This window comes from Ambystoma mexicanum, chromosome 2q (genome assembly GCF_040938575.1).
Source record: "Ambystoma mexicanum isolate Mex_15411 chromosome 2q, UKY_AmexF1_1, whole genome shotgun sequence".
Classification (NCBI taxonomy): Eukaryota; Metazoa; Chordata; class Amphibia; order Caudata; family Ambystomatidae; genus Ambystoma; species Ambystoma mexicanum.
This window is the reverse complement of record NC_090924.1, coordinates 280,832,491-280,846,604: the sequence shown is the minus strand read 5'-3', so window position 1 is coordinate 280,846,604 and position 14,114 is coordinate 280,832,491. Positions and strand designations below refer to the sequence as shown.

Genomic DNA, 14,114 nt, shown 5'->3' with positions numbered 1-14,114 from the left:
GTTTGTCAGCAAGTTCCACCAGCCGAGGAGCATGGGGGAACGCATTCTCCTTCCCCTAGGAAGGCATGTTCCGGTATGTGTCCCCCCCCCCCCGTTGCCTCTCCTGCTGCTAGTAATCAATCAACTCAAACAGTGTCGATGCAGAATGATACTAGTCGCCCCGGCATGGCCGAGGCAGAATTGGTACCCGGACCTTCTCAGCCTGTCTGCGTCACCTCCGGTCAAGCTGCCACTGGTCGCGGATCTGCTCACCAGAGAAGGAAGCGCAATCCTGCATCGCAACCCAGGGGATGACTGAACCTGAGGGCTTGGCTCCTGCGACCCTAGAATCTGGTAGATACAAGTTGGCTGCAGACTTTAGGGAGGTCCTTGCCAAGGCCAGAGACTCTAAATGCTACGGTCACAAGTGGAAGTGTTTTGAAGTGTTTTGCTACATAGTGCCGGTTGCAGGAAATCACCCCTCTGAGGGTAACGGCCCGCAGATTCTTCCATACTTGTTGTCCTTGGCCAAGGCGCATCTGGCGGCGATCTCCTGCTGCACCAGGTGTCCAGGAAGATCTTCTCTTTGGTACCACCGTCTCGTCAAGGAGTTCCTCAAAGGACTGTTCCGATCTTTCCTGCCGGTGAAGGCTCCTGCCCCGGCGTGGGAACTTAACGTGGTGCTGACAAGGCTCATGGGCACACCCTTCGAGCCTATGCATCGGGCCCCTCTCAAGTTCCTCTCGTGGAGAACGGCTTTCCTTGTGGCCATCACCTCTCCCAGGAGCGTTTGTGAGATCCAGGCCCTGTCTTCCAAACAGCCATCTGATTTTTCACAAGTTGAGGGTGGTGCTGCGGACGCACCCCTCCTTCATGCGAAAGGTTCAGTCGGAACTCCACCTCAATGAGCCTTTGGTGTTACCTGTGTTTTTTTCCGAAGAATCCCGTCAACGGCTGAAAGGGCCTTGCACTCGCTGGACGTTGCTCGTGCTCTGAAGTTCTATGTGGCACGCACAAAGAGTTTTCGGAAGACGTCTCAACTATTTGGGAACTTTGAGCCATGGGGTGGCTTTGTCCAAGGCTTCCATCTCCAGACGGCTCTTCGGCTGCATCACACACTGCCATAGGTTGGCCATCCAACCGCTGACCGGCTGTCTGGGAGCCCATTCCACCAGAGCGATCACTGCAACGAAGGTGTTCCTGGCTGGTGTGCCCCTGCTGGACATCTGCAAGGCTGCTACGTGGAGGTCTATGCACACCTTCAAAGGTTCTACTGCGTCAACAGGGATTCCAGTGAGGAGCCCAGGGCTGGCCAAGCAGTGCTACGCAACCTGTTTGCTTGAGGTGAGTCTGTTCCGTGAGGTAAAAGTTTTGCTTCTGTTGAGCCTTGCCACCTCCCGTGGTTGTGTAATGTGGTACTGCTATGTATTCTTTATTAATGAGCATGTGAATCCATGCCAAACCCCATGCTGGAGATGGAACAAGTTACTTACCTGTAACTACTGTTCTCCAGCATGGGTCTGACATGGATTCACATGTGAACCCCCCTCCTACACCTCTGCAGTTCTTCTTGGTCATACTGCCACTGCACGTGCTACCACATCTGAAGATGACTGCCAGATGAGGGGTTTAGGGAGAAGGCAGTCATTGGCTGGGGGCAGTATGACGCAGAGTACAGTGATTGGTTTAGAGGAGAAATACAGTTTGTAAGTGAAAGTTTTTCTTTTACCGAGGATTCACAGCCTGACAGCGGGAATATTCATGAGCATGTGAATCCATGCCAGACCCATGTTATAGACAATATTACAGGTAAGTAACTTGTTCCTTTTAAACTTTCAAAATCCGAGGGCAAAATCTGTGGATTGTCAGGAATTATGTGTGAGAGCACATGTCTAGAGCTAACAGGCCTAGATGCTCACTCAGAATCTAGCATTAAACAGATGACGTTCAGAATACTGCAGCAATGCTTTTTATCCCCTAGGGACCAGAGGTCTGCAACTAGCAGTTCTATGATGTTTGAACTATGACTCGCATGAAAGCTCACTGTTTGCTTTTCTGGATGGGGTTGATGGAGGTTTTAGCCCAAAACATTTGGAGAGCTAATAGTTGTAGACCTTAGCCCTAGACCCAAATCCCAGGTCATCAATGACAGCCATGGTTTCCAAATTTGTACAGAATATAAACAGATGGGATCAGAGAACCAATTCTCTATATCGTCATGCCTTGAGTTAAAACATTTCTAATTGCAGGAAATCTTTCTTCGGTTAAATGTGACTAAAAGGGTGGTATGACTCATAGAAGAGAGGGGAGGCAGTCCAAATGATCCCTAAACCACATATTCAGGAAGCCTCTAGAACCATCTAAAATTGTGAAGAATGAGGGAATCCTTTTCTTTTTCTTGTATCTCTCACCTGACCTCCCAGGACCAACTCAACGGGATAGTGAAGAAAACAAATCACGACAAAACACTGTTCATAAAGAGTACCCCACTACTGAAGTCAAACTATAGTGTTGAACTAGTTAGAACTCTAATACTCCCATGATTGAATTGTTGCAACGCTGTCTACTTAGGGTTAACTTAGAAGCACATCCTGAAAATTCAGACGTTACTGATCAAAGGAGCAACACAAAGTCTCGACCGAAGGAAATAGGACTACACAACCATGTCACCAAATGCTGTTGGTTGGCTTTCAGAAGAGCTAACAGCTGAATTTAATGTTGTGCATGCCGCTCACAAAGCCTTTTACCTTCAACCCCTTACTGCATGCTAATTACCTGCCAAATACATAAACCAATCCTCCTTCATTTATCTACTAAGGGTAAGATTGAGAAACACACAGTGGAAAGTCACTGGAGGACCCGGATACCTTGGCTAAAAAATAACCTAGGTTATAAACCCCAATATCTGCATCGAAGCTCAATGAAAAAATAAAAACTCCCAAATAAGTGAAAATGAATATCCACTGTTTTGACCATAGATTGTCAGATGCCAAAGCTTGCCCAAAACTGTTATTGCGAAAGTGACATCACACTGCCTCCAGAAAAGGCAATCTTTGTAACGTTGCAAGTTCTAAAACTACAGACTGCAGTTTGCGATAAAGGGTATTTTAGCCCACCTTACCTCATGTAAAAATGTGCACAATATTTTGTATTTTGCTAAAGGAGTGCATTGCCCCAACGAAACTGGGGAAATGTTCACTAGCAAAAGCCAGTGTTGGCCATTCTGCCACATTGATTGTGCTTTATTTGTTAACTTTATTAATGTACTGAACCCCTTCCCTGGAGGGAAATGGATGTTATATAACCGTGATCAATTATATAAAGAGTACAAAGTGAACTTCACTAAAAATGCCAGTGAACTTCACTAGAAATGCCATTCTAGTAAGAATAAAAACAGTATACCGTATTAAATTGAAAAAGACAAAGAAGAATTGTAGTGAAGATTTGGGTTTTCAACATTCCACATATGTGCAACTCTGTCATTTGTGGGTCGAGGTGCAGGAAGTGAAATCGAGTGAGAGGTGCAGTTAGATGGTAATTCAAGTCATTCTTTTATTTGTTTGCAAACGTTTTAAGTTTTTGTCAATATATTTTACATATCTTTGTGTTTAAATTGTCTATTGACCCTGACATTTAATGTGTATATCTGTGCACAAATATATGTATTATAACATAATAAATAGATCATGTACAAATAGAACAAAAAAGATGATTTTCCTCCCCATCCTTAGGAGAGCATTTCAGATTGCGGGAGATGTTCCTTGCCTCCATTCTGTCAGTTTGAGGTGAGAGCACATATCTATTAAGTCAGTTTGTGACTGCCATATAAAGAAGCGTATCTGAAAAATTCTTTCACACAGTACTTTTTTTCGTTTTTTTCACATTGTTATTTTTTGTCTTGGTTCAGCCTGCCGTGGAAGGGGTAGAGGTGAGAATCAAAGTTACGGTGTTAGGAAGTCCCTCTTTTGTTTTTGTGATACTTAGTTGTGATTTTTCTGTTTCTGTGATTTGTTAGTCGTGACAGTGTTGTGTGGCAGGCTGTGTGCTTTTGTGTCTTATAGTGCAGTGACGTGATCTGTCATACGTGTTTGTGGTGGATATTGTACTAGTAAAGCTGTTGCCTTCTATCCAGAAATAGAACTCACATTTTTTGTATTGTTAATGATTTGGAGAAGAGATTAAAAGGTACCCAGTTGTCTGGCTGTTGGCCATGAATTTATATTGTTTATTGCATTTTTTCCATTTCATTTGAATGCTAATCAAAAGACTGAATAATTCGATTTTAAAGAAATGTACCTGTTTTTTTACTTTGAAGAACTCCAATATGTTCTTCAAACAGTTTTCTCACATATCAATTATTTTTTTCTTCTGCATGAGCGCCTTGCTTGACCTCAATTTAGGAGGTTTTCTCGTTCTCTGCCATGTTGAACCACTATTTCATTGGTTTTGCTAGTGATTGAATTGCTCCTATGAACACCAAACATATTATTCAATTGAGATGGTACCTTTATGTTTCATGCATTGGACAACAGATATGGTGTGTTAAAGGAAAATATTCTGTTTTTTCTTTGTGGTTGTTTCCTGTAATATTTGTGTATGTTAATCCCTGCTCTACATGCATTCAACATCCATTGTTTGTACTCTTGGTTGGCCTCTTTGCATTTGAACAAAATATAATTTGTATGTCAGCATACAAGTGTCCCAATAGAAGGGGGTTGGTGAGTACTCTCTTGTTGCTTATGAAATTGGACAACCACATATTTGACCAATGCAAATCTAGATGGCTTTATAATATTTAGTTTGGAAAGTGATGCAAAGTATGTGGTCTGTCCGAGTTATGTCTTCCACATGTTCATTAATTTGGCTGATATTCTGCAAAACAGACTCAAGTGCACTCAAAATAGGACCTTCATATAGGTTTCTGTCTGTGTGTGCGCCTATAACTTTGCAAAATATGTTGTGTTGTCTGTTTGGAAATATGTCTTTCTTTTCAACTTTCCCTCCATAGTTTCTATGGAGCGTCCCTTTCTTTTTGCCCTGTTATTATAACCTGTTCTGACCTTTTGAAGGAAGAAAAGCCTTCAGCGTCACTTCCCTTGCCTTTTACTCATTGTTATGGGGAAACTGATCAGTCCTTCAGACAATCAGAACTGGGAAACTTTATTTCCCTTTGACCTCTGTTACTATTTAACATTGCACACAGCATCTTACAATGCAATGCAATGCAATTCCTATCACCTTAGCTTTTTACACTTGCAATTTTTGGTTACTTTTATATGTGTATAAAGACAAGCTGGTGGCTGCAAACTCATTTTTACAATTTTTGTATTCTTTTTTAGTGTGCATATTTGCGTTTATGGCGCCTAAACAGGGCCGGTGCAAGGAATTTTGCCACCCTAGGCAAACGGTCAGATTGACGTCCCCCCACTCCAGATCCTAACTGTTCTAAATCAACCATCCTCCCACCAACCCCCTGTCCCCCTCCCCACAGCCTTGTGTTCACGAGGTGTGTATTGCCTTGCAGGAGGGGCTGACTTCTAAGCCAGCATGCATAAAAAGACATCAACAAACTAATGTGGGGCAGCTCAAAACAGCAGCTCCAGATGCCATGCCAGATTTGGCGCCATACCACCAAAACAAAAGAAACAAGCATTGGCAATGCCAATGGTTTGGGACTTTTTGTTGACATGGTAATGGCATTTGCCAGGCACTGCCCTAGTGTTATAAACTGCCCATTGATGGTAGCAGGTGCAAATGGTGCGAATACCTGGGTATATAACTGCAGTGCCTGGCAAATGCCTAATACCTATATACAAGTCAAAATTGTTGGCTTTGTCAAGGCTTGTTTTTAACAGGACTTCAGTGAAGGACAGCATAGTGCTTATACAACGAGTGGCTGTAAGCAGGCCTGGTAAGACATTTCTATTATATCAGTAGCGCACATACAGCTCAAATTAAGTGAATAACTCTCAGAAGACTGCTTTGAAAAAACATTTGTAGGCACTACAAGTACTAAGTTGTATGGTAAGGCTTGAGTAAAGCACGCTCAAAGACATGATATGGTAATGTTTATTTATAAAGCGCTTATACACAAGGCAAGTTTTTCAAAGTGCTCAAGGAGGGTGGGAACATGGGGACAAAATAACAGTCATTCAGAGCCCTTGAAATTCTGAGACGATAAAAGTCTGCACAGGGAGAGTAAGTGCAAATAACACAATTAACAGTTGAGACACAGCAAATAGGGCTAACAACGATTCTGCAGTTTTACCAAGTGCAATTACGGGGGGTTAGACAGGGGAGAACAGACAGACGATCTTCAAACATGGTGCATTCGGATCGTGCAAGTGCACAGACGATTACAGGGTGGGGGGTCCAAATGCACCCAATCGGTGTAGACTACGGTAAGTGCAGAGAGAGCCACTCTTTTGGGTCATTTCTCAAGGGTTGTGAGGGTGGGGTGAGTTCAAGGCCCTGAGGCAAGTGCGAGAGAGGACTGGTGGGGTGCCAGGGACCTGGGAGAGACTGAGGTACACAAGGTGGCCAGTCAGCAAGCTGTGGGGCAGGAGGAAAAGAGCAGAGAGCTAGGTTAGCAGGGTAGAGGGAGAGAGAAGGAAGAGGAGAAGAGGAAGGTCTTGAGGAGTTTCCGGAACCTAATGAGATCAGGCTCAAGACAGAGGGTGGCAGGGAGGCTATTCCAGAGGGAAGCCCCTACTGCAGATAAGGATCTCCATCCAAATCTCTGCTTGGAGAACCGGCTCATTCGCAAAAGGTTGGAGGTAGATGAGCGGAGGGCTCGGGAGGGACAGTATTTAGGTAGGCAACATTGAAGATAGGTAGGTCCTAGGCTCCAGAAAGCCTTGTGGACAATGCAGAGGGTCTTGAACTTGATCCTTGCAGCCACGGTGAGCCAGTGAAGGGATGTCAGTGGCAGAGAGATGCAGTCCCTGGTCTTGAGGCCAAGGATACGTCTTGCGGTTCTGTTCTGGATGAGTTGCAGAGGGCGCAGGGCAGAAGCAGGGAGGTTGAGGAAGAGGTAGTTGCAGTAGTCCAACCTAGAGAGAACCAGTGCTCTGGAGACAGTGAGCCACTGGTGGAAAGTGAGAAAAGGTAGAGTACCTCTGAGGAGGTGTAGCTGATAGTTAGTCTTTTGCGACGTCAGAAATGTGAGAGGAGATGGATAGAGTGGAGTTGAAGATGACGCCAAGGTTTTTAGCCTCGCAGGGCCAAGGGAGGCCGGCCAGGGTGAAAATGGGAAGGCCAGACCAGGGTTAACAATGTGAACGATCTCAGTCTTACTGGCATTGAGGCAAAGGTCATTTGTTTTTGTTTTTTTTAAAACTTTTATTTTTGTTGGCAGAGGTAGATAGCTTACACAGATATCAGATCGGCCAATAAGAACATAACACCTAATTTCCAGGATACAGTGATACATAAGCCGAATAACAGAAGAAGAAGCACAGTCAAAAAGGCAACCTCATGAATTGGTAGTAGCTGTGGGTCATTATATGGATGAGTGCGATGAATGGTCTGCAGACGAGGGTGTGTCCAGGCTGTTGAGATAGCTATTAAAAGCAGTCCAGATATTTTTTGGCCGAGAGTGGGCAGGGAGGATGGTGAGGTGGTACTCCTCGCAGTTCCGAGACCACGTTAATAAGTTCATCCATTTCTGGACCGTTTGGGGGGGGGTGGAGGAGGACTTCCAACTCTGTAACACACATTTATTAGCAATTATGCAACTCATGTTTAAGAATTTAGCAGCGCTTCTAGCCCCCTCAGCCCCCCATGCACCAAACAATACCCCTAGGGGGTCAGGTTCTATAATGGTATCACAGATTTCAGACAAAGTTTTCAGGACCCGTCCCAGAATAAGGCCAACCCCGGGCAGTCCCAGAACATATGTAAGTGGTCCGCATCCCCTGCGCCACAACGAGGGCAGAGCGTGGGTTGGAGCGAGCGAATTTCGAGACTTTGCATGGGGTGTAATATAACCTGTTCAACAGTTTGTACTGAATAGCACGGTAGCGAAAGTTCAATGAGACTCTATTGGTGTGGGAGCACATTTTCATCCACAGCTGGTCGGTGAGTTCCAGCCCTAATTCGGATGCCCAGTTGTCCCGGGCACTGAAGGACTGTGATGGGGCAGTATTTAGGAGGAGTTTGTTTAAAGAAGACACTATCCCGCTCCCCCCCTCTGAGTTAGCAATATAGGAGATCCCAGAGGAATCGGGGGGCTCGAAGGGGAACCCGGCCAGGCGCCTCGGAAGACCGCTCGTAGCCTATAGAATTGTAGCAGCTCCAATGGTGACCCCATGTGGCCCAGCTTCCAGGTCTGCAGAGTTATGAACTGCCCGTCCGGGTAGAAGTCTGTTAGGGCTGAGTAGCCCAGGGCCTGCCAGTGCCGAGTCAGAGCTACATCATGTGTGGGTTCCAGTCTGGGGAAACGCCAAACGGGGAGCCACTTATAGTATGGGTGATCCTCTGCCCCAGTGGTGAATATCCGCCCCCAGGCCTGCACGGTGGCTCGGACCGGGTCGATAGCAGAGTCCGGCTCATATTGTCGATGCAGTATTAGGGACATTATGTTGGTGTCAGATGCCGCGAGCTTGACATGAGGGCGTGGAAGGGTGCCGGGATACCAGTAGGAGGCGAATTGTGCCTGCGCTGCGATCCAGTACTGCCGCAGATCAGGTGCGGTGAAACCACCTTTTTCGTAGGGAAGTGTCATAGCAAGCCATTTTTTTCGCACTGCCCCTGAATGCCACAGAAACTGAGCACACAACTTATGTAAGTCTATGAAGTATTTCTCACCGGGCCAGATAGGAACATTATTGAATATATACAGCAGCTTGGGAAGTAGTATCATTTTTAGCAGTGACAGTCTCCATGCCAAAGATAGCGGGAGAGGGCGCCAACGCGCAATCCTGGCCTCAGCCAGTTCTCCTGCGGCATGTTAGTTGTTAGCAAGGAGGGTGTCTCTGGCCAGGGACACCTGGACTCCCAGATATTTAATCCCATCGGGGGACCAGCGGAGGGGGTACTTGGTGGCCGGTTGTGCTGTGGAGTGTGTGAGAGGGAAGAGTTAAGATTTGGTATAATTGATTGTGAAGCCAGAATACGTGCCGATACGGGTTATGTCCCGGAGAATTGGGTCAAGATGGGTATTGGGATCTCTGACAAACAGCAACATGTCGTCCGCGTAAAGAGAGAGAATTTCAGGGGAGTCCTGCAGCCGTATCCCTTTGCGTGAGTGGCGCTCCCTGACGTAATCTGCCATAGGCTCGATGGCGAGGGCAAACGGGATCGGGGAGAACGGGCATCCATGGTGGGTCCAGAGAAGAGGTCTGGGAGTTAACCCTGACCCTGGCCACCGGGGAAGTGTATAACAGCTTGATGTATGCGATCATCCTGGGTCCTATGCCCATGGTCTTAAGGACGAGCCACATATACCTCCAGGAGACGATGTCGAAGGCCTTCTGGGCATCCAGGGTGACCACGACTGCACTCACCCCCTGATCGATACGTGCCATGACGTTCAGGAGCCGTCTGATATTGTGGGATGTGGATTTCCCAGGGACAAAGCCCACTGGTCCTCATGCACCATATAGGTCATGACAGGCAGGAAGCGGGCAGTGATCACCTTAGCAAAGATTTTAGTGTCCAGGTTCATCAATGGCAGGGGCCGGTAGGAGCCGCATTCATTGCCAGGTTTACCAGGCTTAAGCAGTACCGTGATGACGGCCTCGCATAATGACGGGGGAAGGGAGCCTAGCCTGAGCGATTCATTCCATACTTCAAGCAGTTCGGGGGCCAAAATTGCGAAGTGTTCCTGATAAAATTCAGCCGTTAGCCCGTCGGGGCCTGGCGCCTTGCCTTTAGGGAGACTGGATATAGCCTCCACTATTTCATTCAACGTGAAAGTGGAATCTAATAAGTCCCTCGTGGCGGGGGAGACACAGGTGGTGGGTATCTGTTCCAAGTGCTCACGCATCTGGGAGTCGCTATGTTCGGGGGGCTGGGAATATAGATCCGAATAAAAGTCTGTGAAGACGTCAAGGATTTGCTGGTCAGACCACTGAGTGATCCCCTGTCCGTTTTTGACGCAGGCTATTTGGGATTGACCCCACTTGCCAGCGCAGCTAGTGTTCTTCCGGGCCTATCCCCCTCGCCGTACCTTCAAGCTGCCTGTGGACGGCTGAAGTACTGGACTTCCCTAGTGGCTTGTTCGTTGAAGATTTTGAGCTCCTCACTGATCTGGGAGAGTATGCTCGGGTCAACTGAGGCCGGGTGGGCACGTTCCAGGTCACGAAATTTAGTTTGCGCACGGGACAAGGTGGCTCTAATAGTTTTGAGGACTCCCGACTCTCTAGAAATGGAGGCACCCCTGATGAAGACTTTGAAGGCGTCCCAGCGGATCCCCAGCGTAGTGGACTGGTAGGTATTGTGTTCAAAATAGGTCTGAATGTCGGAGAGGATGTCCGCCTTAAATAGATTGTCTTGCAGGGCAGCTGATTTGAATCGCCAAGTGTTGATAGTAGGGGCAGGAATTCCAAGGTCTAGAGTTATCGTAATAGGAGAGTGATCCGACAGTGTGCGCGCTAATATCCGTGAGTCCGCTACCCTGCCCAGCAATGACCCGGATAGCAAGAACAAGTCTATTCTAGATGAACTGTCATGTACTGAGGAGTAGTAAGTGAACTCTCGCGCTTGCGGGTGTAGTGCCCTCCATACATCGTGGATGTCAAGTGTCGTTTTGTGAGTGAGAAATCTGCGTGCTGCGCCAGATGGGGGTCTAGGGGCAGTGCCTGTCCTATCCATAGCGGTATCGAATATAAAGTTCATGTCCCCCCCCAAATAATCTGTATGCCGACATATCCTAGCAAAATGGATACCACCCGTTCAACAAATTCGGGAGAGTCAACATTAGGGCCGTAGGTATTCACCAGCAAGTACTCCCTGTTAGCAATGTCGCAGTGCAATACCATGCATCTCCCCTCGGGGTCTACATAACTCTTGTGGAGAACAAATTCGAGCACTTTATGGATCATCGTTACCACCCCTCTGGCGCGCGTGGAATAGGAGGTAAAATATCTGTGAGGACCCCAGGTTGGGGCCATGCTTTTAATCGGGGGTCCCATTGAATGAGTCTCCTGCAGAAACAATATTTTACAGCTGTGTCTGTTGGCGTATGCCATAACTTTGAGCCTTGGTGTAATTGCTCAAGCCCCGAACATTCCAGGACATTATTACTACAGGCATGTCATCCACCTAGGTAACATCCCGCCAACATTGTCGTTAGAGAAAATAAGGGCGGGGGTCCCCCGCCCAGGGGCCCCCTGGTGTACTGTGGTCTGCCAATCCACCTCTGCCATTTCCCTTAACACCCAACCAACCCCTTCCACCCCCCTCCCGCACCACCCAAATTGAGCAGGTAGTGTTACCCCCCTCCCTCTGCCCACAACTACAAACAGGTCCCACAAAAAGGGGGACAACAGGCGGTGCCCAACGTGGGCCGGCCGGCCCGTTGGCCCAACCGGGGCCGCCATCCAATTCCAAACCAACAAAAGTAAACATTGCAATCGCAGTGGGGTGCGCCGTTGCCGTGTGGTGGGCTCTATAAGAACATACATGACATCAGATAACCAGCGGTTCCTAGCACGACATGTAAGGACCATGCCTAGGTGTTCAGCACTAGTAATTAGTATGTGTTCACACGTGAGACCAGAGGGTTGTATTACCATCAACACATGAGGAACAAACAATAATAAGCATATAGCAAAAAAATGCTGAGTGAGCTGCAATTAGTCATCTGCCCTCGGATTGGCGTTGGGACCAGGCAGCGGTATTTGTGACTATGAATTTGACAACCTCCTCAGGCACCGTGAAGAAGAACAACTTCTCTTTGAAGGTGATTTTGAGCCTTACTGGAAAGAGGATGGCGTACGGGATATTGCGCTCCCGTAGGAGTTTCTTGACCCCCAGAAACTGGCGTCTCTCCTGCTGCACTCCAACCGAGAAGTCAGGGAATATCCGGATGATGTTGGAGTCAAGGCGTAGGTTTTGCTTTTCGTGTGCCAGGCGTAAAATGAGATCCCGATCCCTATAATTGAGACTCCTGGCGATGATGGGTCTGGGGAAATCTCCTGGCCTGGGACGCGGTGACAGAGCCCGATGAGCCCGCTCCACTGTGAAAAAAGGGGATAGTGCAGGGTTCCCCAGCAGGCCTTTGAGCAAGTTTTCGATTGCCAGCTCCATGCTTCCCTTCAGAGCATTCTCGGGGACACCAATTATGCGAAGATTGTTTCTACGCGAGCAAGACTCAAGGTCATCAAACTTTGATTTCACCAGCTTCATGTCGTGGGTCAAGGTGACTACAGGGACCTGCAGGGTGTGTAGCTGGTCCTCGTTGGCACCAATTCTATTTTCCGCCTCGGATATTCGTGTACCGCCTGGTCAACCGGTGATTTTAGAGAGGCGACATTAGTTTTTCGTGAAATGAGGTGAAGTTCTTGGCCATTGACTCCATCATGGCAGTGAGATCCGGGGACAATTCCCCAGGAGGAGGCGCAGAGTCAGGGTCATCCTGGACGGGCGCTGCGGCATCCTGGTCTGGCACTGCGGCATCCTGGTCCATGCGCGGGGCCACTATTGCATATTTGTCCATGGCACCGACCTTGTTCGACCCTCTGGATTTGTTGGGCATAGTACAGGTGATGTGAGATGAGCCGGCAGGCAGGCCCAGTTCGGAGCAAGGTGTCAGGGTGCAGTGGCCGGGGTCACACTCCAGCTGCAGCCAGTTGCTGCGGTCAAGCGGGGATGGAGATGGGCTTGGGCCCCGCTAGTATGGCAACTATGCAGATGGCCACAGGATTGACGTGTGTAGCAGGTGGGCCAGTGTTGGCAGTCCAAATCTCAGCCGTGGAAGGTGCATGGGCCGGAGGAAGCCGCAGCAGGGTGCCGAGAGCGTGGATTTAGACCTAGGAGAGAGTGCAGGGTGGCCACGATGCCGGCGCACGGCCGGGGTCAATGCCAGTCAAGTTGTGGCACATGAGGCCACCCAGGTGTGCCAGGAGAGCGAGGTACCCGGGGCCTGGTGCCCAAAATTAAGCGAAATGCTATTCCCCGGGTGGCAGTTCGAATCTTGTGGGTAAGGCGTGGTGGCGGAGGACCCCAGCCCAGCACCGGGCAGTCCGAAAGCGTCAGGGCGCCCACAGGTGAGAGCGGACCCCTGAGGTATGCAGGACCCAGGAAGCAAGTGGAGATGTGCCGCGAGCGGGGTGCGTGCGAGGGCACCTACACAGGGAGCAATAACCACCAGGGAGGGCCGGCCCCTGCCCAGCCCAGCTCCTCACCTGACCACGGTGTAGTCCCCACCCACGAGGAAGCCGCCACGCGTCTTCAGACACGAGCGGGAGACAGGTGAATACAGCGGCTGCTTGGGAGGCCGGGCAGCCGCTACGCCTCAGATTCCAGGGCAGAGGAGCGGAGCAGATGCAGACACACACCCGAGCGCAGCTCTGGGCCGCCGGAGCCGCGCCAATGGTCGCGGGTGAAGGCGCAGTGGCCCGATGGGGCCAGGGACACACAGGTCGCCCCCGGCGGTGTCAGCGGCCACAGACGCCGCGCCGCGGCAATGTGATGAGGATCCTCCACGGAGGCGGGCCGGGCCGGCCCCATGGGAAACACTGCGGCGCATATCGGGTAACAGGCCAAACACTCTCGACTCGACGGGGCTCCCAGGGCCCGATTCAGATCGGGAAAGCAGCGAAATATGCTGTCCAATGTCAGCTACAAGCCCAGCTGGCGGCGTGTAAAAAAGCCATGATATCCGCTGATGCTGCCGGATTGCGAGTTCCAGCCACACGGAGTTCCACAGCTAGGCAGCCATTTTCGGGCTGCTCAACAGCACCCCTCTCGCCCCCCCGGCAAAGGTCATTTTTAACACACCATGACTGAGTGGCGGACAGACTGTCGGAGAGGAGCGAGAAGGAGGCGGCGACTGAGGGTAGCCTGAAAGATAGTTGCATACCATCCGCGTAGCACTGGAAGTTAGAGGTGAAAGTGGCAATCACACGTGCCAAGGCAGCCATATAGACGTTGAAGAACCAGGGGGATAGGTTAGATCCCTGGGGAACGCC

At 49.2% G+C, this 14,114-nt stretch overlaps 1 protein-coding gene across 8 annotated transcripts in view; it reads left to right on the top strand.

The window, feature by feature from the left end:
• The window catches only part of TRRAP (transformation/transcription domain associated protein), a 2,065,012-nt gene that overhangs the window by 954,291 nt on the left and 1,096,607 nt on the right, over positions 1-14,114 (top strand). For 4 of the 8 annotated variants that reach the window (XM_069647244.1, XM_069647241.1, XM_069647243.1 and 1 more), the window contains 2 exons: positions 3,711-3,764; positions 3,887-3,907. The exons of 2 other annotated variants lie outside the window; for them this stretch is intronic. In XM_069647244.1, the coding sequence (XP_069503345.1) occupies positions 3,711-3,764; positions 3,887-3,907 (75 nt within the window). The remainder of the gene's footprint in view (positions 1-3,710; positions 3,765-3,886; positions 3,908-14,114) is intronic. 2 more of the 8 variants (XM_069647247.1, XM_069647245.1) reach the window with 1 other exon arrangement.